The sequence below is a fragment of the Callospermophilus lateralis genome, chromosome 8 (assembly GCF_048772815.1).
Source record: "Callospermophilus lateralis isolate mCalLat2 chromosome 8, mCalLat2.hap1, whole genome shotgun sequence".
Classification (NCBI taxonomy): domain Eukaryota; kingdom Metazoa; phylum Chordata; class Mammalia; order Rodentia; family Sciuridae; genus Callospermophilus; species Callospermophilus lateralis.
Window position 1 is genome coordinate 111827843 of NC_135312.1, and position 13514 is coordinate 111841356.

Consider the following 13514-nt stretch of genomic DNA (forward strand, 5'->3'; position numbering starts at 1 on the left):
TACTTGGCAACTGAGAACATCCTAAAAGGCATTTTCTTGAGTGAAGTGTAATTAGATAGTTGGAAACGTGCATCTCAAAACCAAAGTTAAGAATCATTCGGTACAGAAATACCGTGTGATCTATCTTTTTGAATCTGTGTGGGCTTCAGATTCTGGCTGGGTCTTGGGTTTCAGGATCTGGAAAGGAGAATATGGATGGATCTTGAAAATGCAGAGAATCTAAAGTTTGACTGACAACATGGGAATGGAAACCCAGACAGGAAATGGCTGGGCAGTGAGGGAGGGCCAGACACACCAGACCCACAAGCAGGACGTGGGATCAGATCCAACATTGCCTCAACACTAAAAATTCCCCAGCTCATGTTGTAAATAAAGATAGTCTTCTGTTACAAAATTAAAGATATGTTAGGAACATCTAGGGATCACTTCAGCACCCACCTTCTCTAAGCTGTAGAGAATATTTTAAAATAGTTAAATGCGGTCATTTCTAGATATCATTCCTAAAAATCTTGCCCACTAAAATAAAACGTACTTCTCACAGATGCCTTAACTCTAGTTGGTTTTCTTTCCCACCTCTTTGCTAAAACTTACAAAAGTCAGGAAGCAATTTTAATAACTTCCTGTATTATTTCTTTAGGTGTTCACAAAATAAAATATATTCAAAAATGCATAAATTACCATTTTAAAGCATCGTTTTCATATGTGCACAAGTTTTATACATTTTCTGTGCTTCTATACTTTGTTTCCTAGGAGTGAGTTCCTTCTTTCTTCTTTCTTTCTTTCTTTCTCTCCCTTTTTGTTTTTGTTTTTGGTGGGAAGGAAAAAGCAACACCATTTCTTCTCTTATTCTAATAAAATAAAAAAAAATTTACGTCCTTAACCATGGCTAAATGTATAACAGTGTCGATTATATTCATATCACTGTGCAACAGATTTCTCATTTAGCAAAACTGAAACTCTACGCTGACTGAACCATTCCCCTTGGTTCCCTCCCCCAGCTCATAGCAAATGTCATTCTACCTTCTGTTTCTAGAAGTCTATTTTAGATACTTCATGTAAGCGGAATTGTATAGTATTTGGTTTCGTAGCGGGGTGGGTTGTGACTGACTTGTTTCATATAATGGCCTCAAGTTCTTCCTTTTTGTAGCATATGGCAGGATTTCCTTCCATTTAAAAGGCTGAATAATATTCCAGTGTATGTGTACACCACCTTTTGACTATACTTTCATCAGTGGGTAGACATTTAGGGTGCTTCCACCTGTGGGAATGAAAAGTACAAATATGTGGAGGTCCTGTCTCCAGTTCTTTTGGATATCTATCCAGAAGTAGAATTGTTGGACCCTATGGTAGTTCTGGTTTTTAATTTTTTTAAGAACTTCCCTACTATGGTCCAAAATGGTTGCACCATTTCCCATTCTTACCAATAGGGCATAAAGGTTCACATTTTTCTACATCTTTATCAATACTCATCATTGCCTGCTCTTTTTTTATTGCTGTGTTGTTTTGTTTTGTTTTTATAGTGGCCATTCTAACAGATGTGCTATGAGATCTCCTGTGGTATTGATGATTCATGATACTGAGCACTTCATCATATTTCTTGGCCATTTGTATATCTTCTTTGGAGAAATGTTTATCTGAGTCCTTTTCCACTTTTTATTCAGTTTTTTTCCTTGATTGTCTGTAGAAGTTGTTTGGGATAAAACTTCCTTAGATACAGGATTTGCAAATATTTTCTCCTGTCTGACTTTTCACCCTATTGATGTTGTTTTCTTTTCCTGAGGAAAAAAAAATGATGCAGTTCCATTTGTTTATTTTTGTTTTCCTTGGGTGTAGTTTTCATGACATAGCCAATAAATCTCTGCTAAATATAATGTCAGGAAGTTTTTCCTCTGTTTTCTTCTAGGAATTTTATGGTTTCAGGTCTTATATCTAAGAGTTTAATCTGTTTTGAGTTGTTTGGGGTTTTTGTTTATGTACCAGGGGTTGAATCCAGGGGCACTTAACCAGCCCTTTTTATATTTTATTTTGAAACAGGGTCTCACTCAGTTGCTTAGAACCTCACTAAGTTGCTGAGGCTGTCTTTAAACTTGCGATCCTCCTACCTCAGCCTCCCAAGATGCTGGGATTACAAGGTTGGGCCACTGTGCCCGGCCTATTTTGAGTTTTGAGTTAATTTTTGCGTATGGTATAATGTAAAGGTCTAATTTCATTATTTTACATCTAAATATCCAATTTTCCTAGTACCCATTGTATAGCCTGGGCAACTTTCTTAAAGACCATTTGATCATATATGGAGAATTTATTTCTAAGAATAATGCTGTTAAGTCTTTGTGTCTATTGTTATGCCAGAAACATACTGTTTTGATTATTCTAGCTTTGTAATATGATTAGCAGTAAGGATGTGTGAGACTGCTAGCTTTGTTTTTCTCCAGGTTATTGTTGCTGTTGTTATTAGGCTATTCAGAGTCCTTTGAAGTTCCATATGAATTTTAGGGCTATTTTTACTATTTCTGAAAAACAATTTCATTGGAATTTTGGTAGGGACTGAATTTAATTTTACAGGTTGCTTTGGGTAGTATGGACGTTTTAACAATACTATCTCCCACTCTATGAATAAGGGGAATGTCTTTCTATTAATTGTGTGTTCTTTAACTTCTTTCAGCATTTTTTTATAGTTTTCAATATGCAAATCTTTTTTTCTCCTTGGTTAAATTTATTCTCATGTATTAATTGTTTTTGATGCTGGTGAATTTGGAATTATCTAATTTCCTGGATGGATTTTTTCATTGCTACTACACAGAAATATAACTAATTTTGTGTGTTGATGGCCTTTATTATGTATGTTATTTCCTTCTATTTCTAGTTTGTTTTGTTTTTAATCAAGCAAGCATGTTTAATTTTGTCATTATGACTTTTTGTATCTATTGAGCTGATTTTGCAATTTTTTTTGGGGGGGGGTTGGTAAAGTAGCACTTATTTTTTTCTTTTTTGCATTACAATTCTTAAAACACCTTTTTACCACAATTTATCATGTCACATCTTCATACATGTGTTTTGTATAATGATGAGGATCTCCTTACACCATCCATGCTATTCCCCTTCTCCCTCCCTTTCCTTCCCATCCCTATTCCCTATCTAGAGGTAATCTTCCTCCCTTGCTCTCCCTCCCAATCCCATTTTGAGTCACCCCCCTTATATCAGAGGAGACATTTGGCATTTTTTTTTTTTTTTTTTTTTTTTTGGCGGGGAGGATTGGCTAACCTCACTTAGCATAACTTCTCTAATGCCATCCATTTCCCTTCAAATGCCAGGATCTTATTCTTTTTATTGCTGAGTAATATTCCATTGTGTATAAATTCCACATTTTTATTTTATCCATTCATCCACTGAAGGAAATCTAGGTTGGCTCCACAGTTTAGCTATTTTGAATTGTGCTGCTATAAACATTGATATGGCTGTGTCTCTGTAGTATGCTGTTTTTAGGTCCTTTGGGTATAGTCTGAGAAGAGGAATAGCTGGGTCAAATGGTGGTTCTATTCCCAGTTTTCCAAGGAATCTCCATACTGCTTTCCAAATTGTCTGCACCAGTTTGCAGTCCCACCAGCAGTGTATGAGTGTACCTCCCCCCCCTACCCCCCCACCCCACCCCCATCCTCGCTGGCATTTATTGTTGTTTGACTTTATAATGGCTGCCATTCTTACTGGAGTGAGATGGTATCTCAGCAAAGTTTTAATTTGCATTTCTCTGATTGCTAGAGATGATGAGCATTTTTTCGTATATTTGTTGGTTGATTGTATATCCTCTTCTGAGAAGTATCTCTTCAGGTTCTTGGCCCATTTATTGATTGGTTTATTTGTTTTTGTTGTTGTTGTTGTTGTTGTTTTTGGTGCTTATCTTGTTGAACTCTTTATATACCCTAGAGATTAGAGCTCTATCTGATGTGTGAGAGGTAAAAAATTTGTTCCCAGGATGTAGGATCCCTATTCACCTCACATATTATTTCTTTTGCTGAGGAAAAAAAAAAAACTTTTTAGTTTGAATCCATCCCATTTGTTTTAATTCTTGATTTTGCAATTTTTATACTTTATTTGGTTAATGTTGTATGCCACCTTAATTTATTTTCATATGTTGAACTATTCTTATATCCTTGAGAGGGATAAATTCCACTTGGAAATGGTGTATGAACCTTGGAATGTGCTATTAAATTCTGTTTGCTACTATTTTGTTGATGATTTTGTTCAGGTATGTTAATTTAGTGGACCTACAAAAAAAAAAAAAAGAAAGAAAAGAAAAGTGATCTGTAGTTTTCTTTCCTTGCAGTATCTTTGTCTAGTTTTGGTCTCAAAGTAATGTTGATATCATAAAATGAGTTTAGAAGGTTTGCCTCCTTTTTTAAGTTTTTTGAAAGAGTTTCAGGAGGATTGGCATCGACATTAGTTCTTTAAATATTTGTTAGAATTCTCCAGTGAAGAAATCTGGTCCTGGTTTTTTTGTGGTTGGGAATTTTTTTATTAAAAATTCAATGTCCTTTATTACATAGGTCTGCTCAAAATTCTATTTCTCCATGAACAGTTCTGGCAGGTAGTATGTTTCTAGAAATGTATTCCTTTTTTCTATGATATTTAACTTGTTGGCATATAATATAATTGTTCATGGAGGTCTCTTGATACCCTTTTTAAATTTCTGTGGCATCAATGATAATCTCCTCTTCCACTTCTATTTTTGATGAGTCTCTCTCTTTTAATTACAGTTTGTCAATTTTGTTGATCTTTTTAAAAAATAGCAATTGTTAGTCAATTTTTTCTATTGTTTTTATTTTCTCTATTTAGTTTGTTTCCACTTGAATCTTTATTAATTCCTTCCTTCTACTAACTTTGGGATCAGTTTATTCTTCTTTTTGTAGTCCCTTGTGATGTAACATTACATTGTTGATTTGAGATTTTTTAATGTAGGCATTTGCCATTGGTAACTTTCCTCTCAGAACTGCTTTTGCTGCATCCCATAATTTTGGGGATGTTGTGCTTTTGTTTCATCTCAAGATATTTTGTTTCTAATTTCCCTTTTTATTTCTTTGTTGATGCGTTGGTTGTTCACATATTTGGGGATTTTCCAGTTTTCCTTTTGCTAATGATTTCAAGTTTCATTCTATTGTGGTTGGAAAAGATATTTGGTATGATTTCAATCTTGCTAAAGTTATTAGGACTTGTTTTGTAAGCTAGCATGTGAGTTATCCTGGAGAATGTTCTGCATGCACTTGAAGAGAATGTGTATTCTGTGCTCTTGTTGAGTGAAATGTCCTTTATATGTTCATTAGGTCAACTGGTATGCAGTTTTATTCAAGTCTAGTGTTGCCTGGTTTATCTTATCTGGTTGATCTATCAATTGTTGAAGGTAGTGTATTAAACTTTGCTATATTGGGGTCATCAATTCTCTCTTCAATTCTGCCAATGTTTGCTTCAGATATGGGTGCTCTGCTGGTTGTAGTTATTATATCTTCCCAATGAATTGAATTTGTTAGTACTATGCCATTGTTCTTTGTCTCTTTTATCTATTTTGCCTGATGTAACTATGGCCTTCCCTGTTTTATTTTCAACAGAATTTGCTTTTAGTATCTATTCCCATCCTTTCACTTTTAGCCTATATGTGTGTCCTTATATGTAAAGTGAGTGTGATAGAAAGGACAAAGCTGGATTTGTTAAAAAAAAAAAATCAGTTCAGTTAATCTATGCATTTCAGTTTGGGAGTTTAGTCCATTTATATTTAAAGTAATCCCTGATAGGAAATACTATTACCATTTTGTTCCTTATAATGGTAGTTATTTCACCCTTCTTTACTCCTTTGGTTCTATTCCTCTGTTTCATTGTTTTGTTTTTGTTTTTTGTCTATTGGCATGCTTGACATGCTTTGATTCCCTTCTTATTTCAGGTTTTTCTTCTACAGATGTTTTTAATGTGGATACCACATTACATTAAATATCTTATAACAATCTCTTTTAAACTTATAATAAAATTATAATAAAGTCAAACTTCATTTGCACATGAAAACTTTGCTCCTCTACATCTCCCCTTGATATATGCACACTTTATATTACACCTTCTTATATTTTGTATCTATTGACATAGTTTTGTGGTTAGAGTTTTTGTTTTTAGATTTCACATTCTAAATCAGAATTCACAGCAATTTGTGCACCACTAGTGTAGACTAATAGGATTCTATATTTGTCCATGTATTGACGTTACCAGAAAGATTTGTATTTTTCATGTTTCCATTTGCCATCTAGTGTCTTTTTGTTGCAACTGGTAGGACTCCCTTTATCATATCCTTTAAGGAAAGTTTAGTGGTGATGACCTCTCTCAGTTTTTGCTTATTTAGGAAGGTTTTTGTCTCCTTCATTTATGAAGGACAGCTTTGTAGTTGGGTGTGGTGGTGCACATCTGTAATCTCACCAAATTAGGAGGCTGAGGCAGAAGGATCATAAGTTTGAGGTCATCTTCAACAAATTTAGTAAGACCCTATTTAAAAATACAAAATAAAAAGGACTGGGAATATAGCTCAGTGGTAAAGAGCCCTCGTTTAATCATGTGTGTGTGTGTGTGTGTGTGTGTGTGTGTGCGCGCGCGCGCATGATGTATATATATGATCTTATATATGTGTATGTGTATATTCCCAAATTTATATATTCTCAGTACAGTCTCAAATTTAAACTTTGTCAGAGAAAGAATATATTTTTTCAGTTCTCTGAGGACTTGAGTATCTAGTTTGAAGTATTTTCATTGAATGAAATTCTTTTGCATTGTAATTCCATTTGGTATGATGAACATTTTATTTCAATAAAATAGGATTGTTTTCTTTAAAAGAGAAAGACCTAGTATGATTCTTTGCAATTCTGTACCAATCTTTGTTCTTTTTAATGTGAGCCATCTCCATGTTTTCATTTGTAATTGGGCATGTAATAAGCATCCTAACCCATGAAAAAAAGGGCCGCCAGCAAGACTGTGTATCTTGCCTGCATTGCTGTTTCTCTTCTTACTGCCATTCTTAAGAGTAAATGACAAGTTAGATGAAATAAAATTTCCTGTTTTTAAAAATAAATTGTGTCAGGAAGCACGCAACTATAATTGAGCACAAGAGATAATGCATGAAGTGTACTACTGTAAAGGTTAAATCCTAACAAAAATGCAAGACATTTTTATGTTAACAACATGTCTCCTGAAATGCAATAAAGCAACCATGAGATTATAATGCAATTTGAAAGAATTCTCAACATGTGTAGTAATTGATTCCACCGTGATTGATTAAAATTTGATACTTTGTTTCCAAAATGACTTCATAACTGGCTTGAATAGAATAACCATTGAGAAATCCTGATAGATTATTTTTAAATATTGTCACAGTTTACGTTGAGTACAATTTTTCTAAAGAGAGTACTATATAGAGTTTGGAGTTTCCTGTCTTTCTCCATAACAAATTCTGTTTTGGGTCTTCATTCACCGAGTTCTCACTGAAGTTTCAGTTCTGTGGGCAATATCATATTCTTGTTTCCTTTAACATTTATAGTGATCATTGCATTTTTCCTTTGAGAAGTAGGCATTGAAAGGATCCTAGAGGAAAAGCCTGTCTGATCTAGGGCCTTTTCTTTTTCTGTTATTTTCAGTGAAATTATCTTAAATATCTAGAAAAAAACAGCAATTTAACTTGGTTTAGATATAATATTTTGTTATAACCTCCAGCAGAATGGGTTTTAAGCGGGGGTTCTGGTTCCTGTGCAGTAAGATTCAATGAGGAGGCTAGGTTGTAGAGGTACTATTTTTTTGACCTCTGCAGATAAGACTATCAGATGTGATGTTACAGCATTGAGTTGTTTTTTAAAAAAATAATTTCCATTAATTTAGAGTGACCCTGTAGACTCAGGCCAACACTATTCTAATTTCTCTGCCTAGAAAACTTCAGTGTCCTTTTTCTCTGTTTCCTTTTCTATCTTTCTTCTTCCCACAATCTTTAAGTACCTGCTACTTATGAAGAAATACATTTTTGAGACATAGAACAACACACTTTATTTTTTTAAATAAAGCAACCTTACATTGAATAAAAGATGCCAGATACTATAGACTTTACGTGTAAGAAATTTCTCTTTAAGTCATTATTTTAATTGTACAAATTTATGCAGTATGGAGTGATAATCTGGTAGATGTATATAGAGTAGAATGATCAAAATCAGATAGTTAGCGTTTCTGTCTCTTTAAACTTCTTAAATATTTTGATTAACTTAATGATCACACATATTTGTGGAGTACAGTGTGATTCGTATATAATATGTATACAAGTGCATGTATACAATATGTACTGATCAAATTGGGGTAATTAGTATATCTTTCTTGTCATTAACAAGTGTACGAAATTTTAAAGGTAACACTAATATATAGCTGGGTGCCGTGGCTCGTGCCTGTAATCCCAGCAACTCGGGAACCTGAGGCAGGAGGATCATGAGTTCAAAGCCAGCCTCAGCAACCTAGCAAGGCCCTAAGCAACTCAGTGAACCCCCATCTCTAAATAAAATGCAAAATAGGGCTGGGGATGTGGCTCAGTGGTCGTATGCCCCTGAATTCAGTCCCTGGTTCCATCTTCCCACCCCCCCACAAAAAAAGAAACTAGTATACAGTTATAAGATATATCAATCACAAATATATAGAAAATCTCCTTGGGGCTGGAAAGGTAGCTCAGTGGTAGAGTGCTTGCCGAGCACATGCAAGGACCTGGGTTCAACCCTCACATCACCAAAAAGTTTAAAAAAAGAAAATTTCTGCTGTCGTGTCATTTTGCCCAATTAAATCAAGGAGATGAGAGATCAGTCTTCCAACATACGAGTCTCTGGCTTAAAAATAAGTAGCAAAGCCCAAATGCTAAAAGGGCTGATAACAGAGAGAGGCTTATCTTTCTATCAGTGATGGGATGATTCAGCACTGGAGCCAAGCCACAGCTGGGTTTTATTCAGTCCATCTGGTGGTATTTGTTTTCTTAATTAGTTGTTTTCCAACATTTAGAAGTTGAGAGATTTCACATGAACATAAACATGAATTTTCAAGCTTCTCTTGGAAAGACCAGAATCTCAAGCACCCTGAAGCCTGCTTCCTCTGTTTGCAGCAATGAGCTGAGGTGCGTGGGCACACTGAGTGCTCTGTCCCCTCCACTTCTCTGACCTCTTCAGGTGGCCATGCTTCTTGCTTTTACTTCATGACATCTGAGTTAATGATTCCTGCAAGGTACTCATCTCAGACAACAGGGCTGCTCCTGTTTCTTTTTCAAATGTGTTCTTCACTTTTCCTCCTGTGCTTGTTAACCAGAAGGCCCCTGTTGCTGTACAGTGAACAGCCAGAGAGACCTCCAGGGTTCCCTCCTGTCCATCTCTCCCCATCAGTACAACATGCAAACATTGCCAGTAGGTGGCATCCCAGGGGGCAAAGGACAGTAAGAGGAGAGGCAGGGTCATGGCAAGATCAGGAGTTCAAAGCAGTTCCAAGTTAGATGCTTAAAACCAGAGGAAAGGGGGTCAGTCAAAAACTATCAGAATGTTTTTTTCAGAAGTGATGGATGAGTGAAAACCAGGAAGCCAGGGACAAGGTTGAACTAAAAAGAAGGGTGCAATGGCCAATAAGCACACAAAAAGATGCTCAGTATTACCAAACATCAGGAAAATTAAAACTAAGAGCCACAATAAGATACACTGCATATTCACTGAGATGACTAAAATTACAAAGACTGACAATACCACTCAACTGGGAGCAACTGGAATTCTCATATGCGGCCAGCCAGAATGTAAAAAGGGACTAATGCTTTGGAAAATAGTTTGGTAGTTTCCTATAAACACACATTTACTCAAGGAATGAAGACATGAATTCATGCAAAGCCTTGGGTATGAATGTCCACAGAAACTTTAGCCATAGTAGCCCCCAATAGGAAATGATCCAAATGTCCATCTATAGGTGAATGGAAAACAAATTCTGGCATGCCCATGCAATAGAGCATGACTCTGCAATAAAAATGGAATGTACTTCTGATACACCAACCAATATATATGTTGTTGTCAAAAAATTATACTGAACAAACGAAGCCAGATAGTGTGTGACTCACAAATGTATAAAATTTTAGAAACAAAACAAATCTTGAGTTATAGAAAATAAATCCACGATGCCATGTGGTCAAAAGTGAGGGGAAAGTGACTGCAGGAAGCAGAAGGAAAATTTGTAGGTGTTGAAAATATTTCTGGGTCTTTATAGTGATACTGATTACATAGGTATATATAGTTGTCAAACTCGTAGAACTGCATATTTAAATCACATGCATATTATTGCATGTAAATTTTACCTTAGTGAAGTTGACCAATTTTAAAAAAACTATTTTTTTTAAAAAATAAGAGAAATGAACAAACAAAACAGAAAGCAAAGCAGAGGTGAGCCATACAGGCATAATATATTATAAACAAAGACATTAAAGTACCGACCTGAGGCCCAAATAGATGCCTGGGGACCCTTGTAGCTGTTGTAAGTAATTTTCTTTGCCCAGAGCTGCTCATACAAGTAACTGCTGTGTACAGCTTGCCTTAAAGTCACTTTGCATCTTTTCTCAGTTTATCTTCCATTTTCTCTTCACTGTTTCCTGTCACATAAAACCCATCTACTTTATTTTTTAAATAAAGTTTTATTGGAACACAGTCACACTTTTTTTTTTTTAAACATATTGTCTGCCACTGCTTTTATGCCACAATGACATGGTTGAGTATTTGCAAAAGAGACTACACAACCCACAGAGCCTAAAGGATTTATTATCTGTCATTTTACAGAAAATAATTGAAATCCTTAACATAAAGTCAATCAAATTCCTTTTTTTTTTTTTTTTTTGGTACTGGGATTGAATCCAGGGATCCTAGGGATGCTTAAGCCCTGAGCCACATCCCAGCTCTTTTTACATTTTATTTAGAGACAAAGTCTCACTAAGTTGATGAGGTTGGCTTTGAACTCATGATCCTACTGCCTTGCTGGGATTCCAGGTGTGTGCCACTGTGCCCACCCTAGGCTCCCAACTCTAATCATACAGACTACCTCATTGCCACTGTCAGTCCTTGTGCATTCTTTCATGCTGGTGACTGGTTTGTTCTCCATAACATGAAATGGCTTTCTTCTCTACTGTCTTACAATTTCTACACCTAATTCAATCTTTGTTTCTTCCTTGAAGTTATCTCTTGACTGCTTCTTCCCCATTTTAACAAATTCTTAATGAGTTAGTGTCATGTAGTAAAGTTACTTTCCAGTTGAATGGCTTCTACCTATGACTAACCTAGATGCTAGTTAAAGAATCATTTCTTCTCTGTATACTCCTTTAACCTTCTTTCCCACTCCCACCCAATGATCAAGACACTGTGTGAAAATATGTTTTCAATCTGTCTACCTGGTGCATCTACCCTCTCACAGTCGTGGGTCTTTGTCTTTTGCTAGGACTATTGTAATATTATCTTACACTGTCTCTGCTCCATTCTTTCTCTTCTTTCCTATGTTCTTCAGCCAGCAGTCAAATGTTATTTTTTAAAATAGATTTTGTTGTTTCATTCCAATCCTTAGACTGCTTTTATGACTTCCCAATGAACTGAGAATAAGACACTCTCCCTCCTGATGCTGCCACATCCTCTCTAGGCCTCTTCCCTGAGTCCCTGTGCTGTACCAGTCCTTTCCCAGACCACCACTTCTGTACTGGTTATTCCTCCTCCCCGAATCCTCTCTGACAGTTACCACGGCCCTTCATCCTCACTCTGCCTAGCTCCAGGAAAGAAGTGCCCCTGTCACATAACCTTACTTCTCTTGCCAGGGAAAGTAGCAGAGTCTGAAATTTACCTCGATTACATCTTTGTTTAGTGATTTACTGTGTTTCCTTCCTCTAGTTAATAACCACCACATGAATAGAGATCTACTCTATCTTGCTTGCCTCTGTATCCCCAGTAGTTAGCATGGATTCTGACATATGAAGATGCTTCCTGAGTAATTGTTGAATTGATGAACAGTGAAAACGTAATAGTTATTACTCAAGTGTTTGCTCTTCTTCTTTTTTTCCCGTGAAATATTATTTTCCTAAAGATGCCCTTTTTTTAAACCTTATGTTTACAGGTACTTCTATCCTGACTGTGAAAGCTTTTGCTTCCGACTCAATTCAGGATGGTATTAAATACTCGATTTTTAGTGGAAATGAAGATGGAGTTTGTTCCCTGGGCTCCAATTCAGGTAATCCTTCTCTACCATACTATAGCTTTATTTGCTGTTCCATTTCATGTTACTAGTCTACAAAATTTTCAAGGTAAAATTTTAAAAGTTAGCAGGAAATTTTTATAGTAGCCAATGAGAAACTACAGGAAATCCAGAACTATCTGTGTGTTTGTTTATGTATAGTCACTAAGAATTCTATTTCAACATTTCCAAATTAGCATTTATCCTGTGCTTTGGATTTTTGAAGATGAGTTGGTTTCTACTTATAATTTCCCAACCTGTTTGGGAAAATTGGAGATAGAGTGTGGAGATCAATGATACTGAATTTGAATTGAAAATAAGCACACATGTCTGGCCTAGGGAATTTTCATCAGAGATTCTTCTAATTCGCCACTGAATGTCAACAATGCAACAAGAAAGGACAGCTGGAAGAGTTTCTATGTGGTGGTAAAGAAATTACTTCCAAATACAGCATGTATTAAATTTAGCTTTAATACGACCATTATTATTGTGTTTTAAATGAGTACCAATTGATTATTTGAAACATACTTTTCTGACTAACAGCTATGCAGTAGATGTATATCTATTGCTTCATTGTCAAACCTCAAGAAGAATGGTTTTAATAATTTCTATATTACCATACAACTGCCTTATTTAATCTGTAATACATGCACACGGGAAAAATTGAGGGGGCATAATTTCTTAGGGAAGAGCCTTTATGGTGGCTAAGGCTGGTGCTATGGCTTTTTGGTCCATGCAGCCTTGGGTCAGCAGCCTTTCTGAGGCAGTCTGCTGGAAATTTCCATCCCTTCACCCATGGCAGAGTGGAAGAATGACGCAGGAAACCTGTTGGCAAAAGGTGCTTTCAAACACCACCGCCCCCATGAGCTTTCCCGACCTGGTGTCTTAGCTCTCTGGGAAAAAAGCTGAGATTAAACTGTTTATGAAAAGAGGAGAATAATAGAGATTCCATGTTATCCCAGATTATCTGGATCTTTCTGTCATGTCCCTCCTGATGTGGCCCAGGCACGGTCTTCTCCAGACCACTGGATTATATTATTAAAAGGCAGATAAAATTTACCTAGAGTCAGAACAAGGGGGTCACCCACAGAAATCTACTTTTCGATTAGTTATGTCGAAAGTTATGTAAGCATTTTTGAGATATCTACATAATAATACATTACAATTTATAAAATATGTAATGGACAATGGAAATATAAAAGCCCATGTGTTTGTTACCTATCTCCAGAAATAAGACGTTACTA

The 13514-nt window shown here is 35.9% G+C and overlaps 1 protein-coding gene across 1 annotated transcript in view; it reads left to right on the forward strand.

Moving 5' to 3' along the window:
* Dchs2 (dachsous cadherin-related 2) overlaps positions 1–13514 on the forward strand; it is a 250655-nt gene that overhangs the window by 206955 nt on the left and 30186 nt on the right. The window contains exon 14 of the mRNA XM_076864992.2: positions 12154–12267. Coding sequence (XP_076721107.2) covers positions 12154–12267 — 114 coding nt within the window. The remainder of the gene's footprint in view (positions 1–12153; positions 12268–13514) is intronic.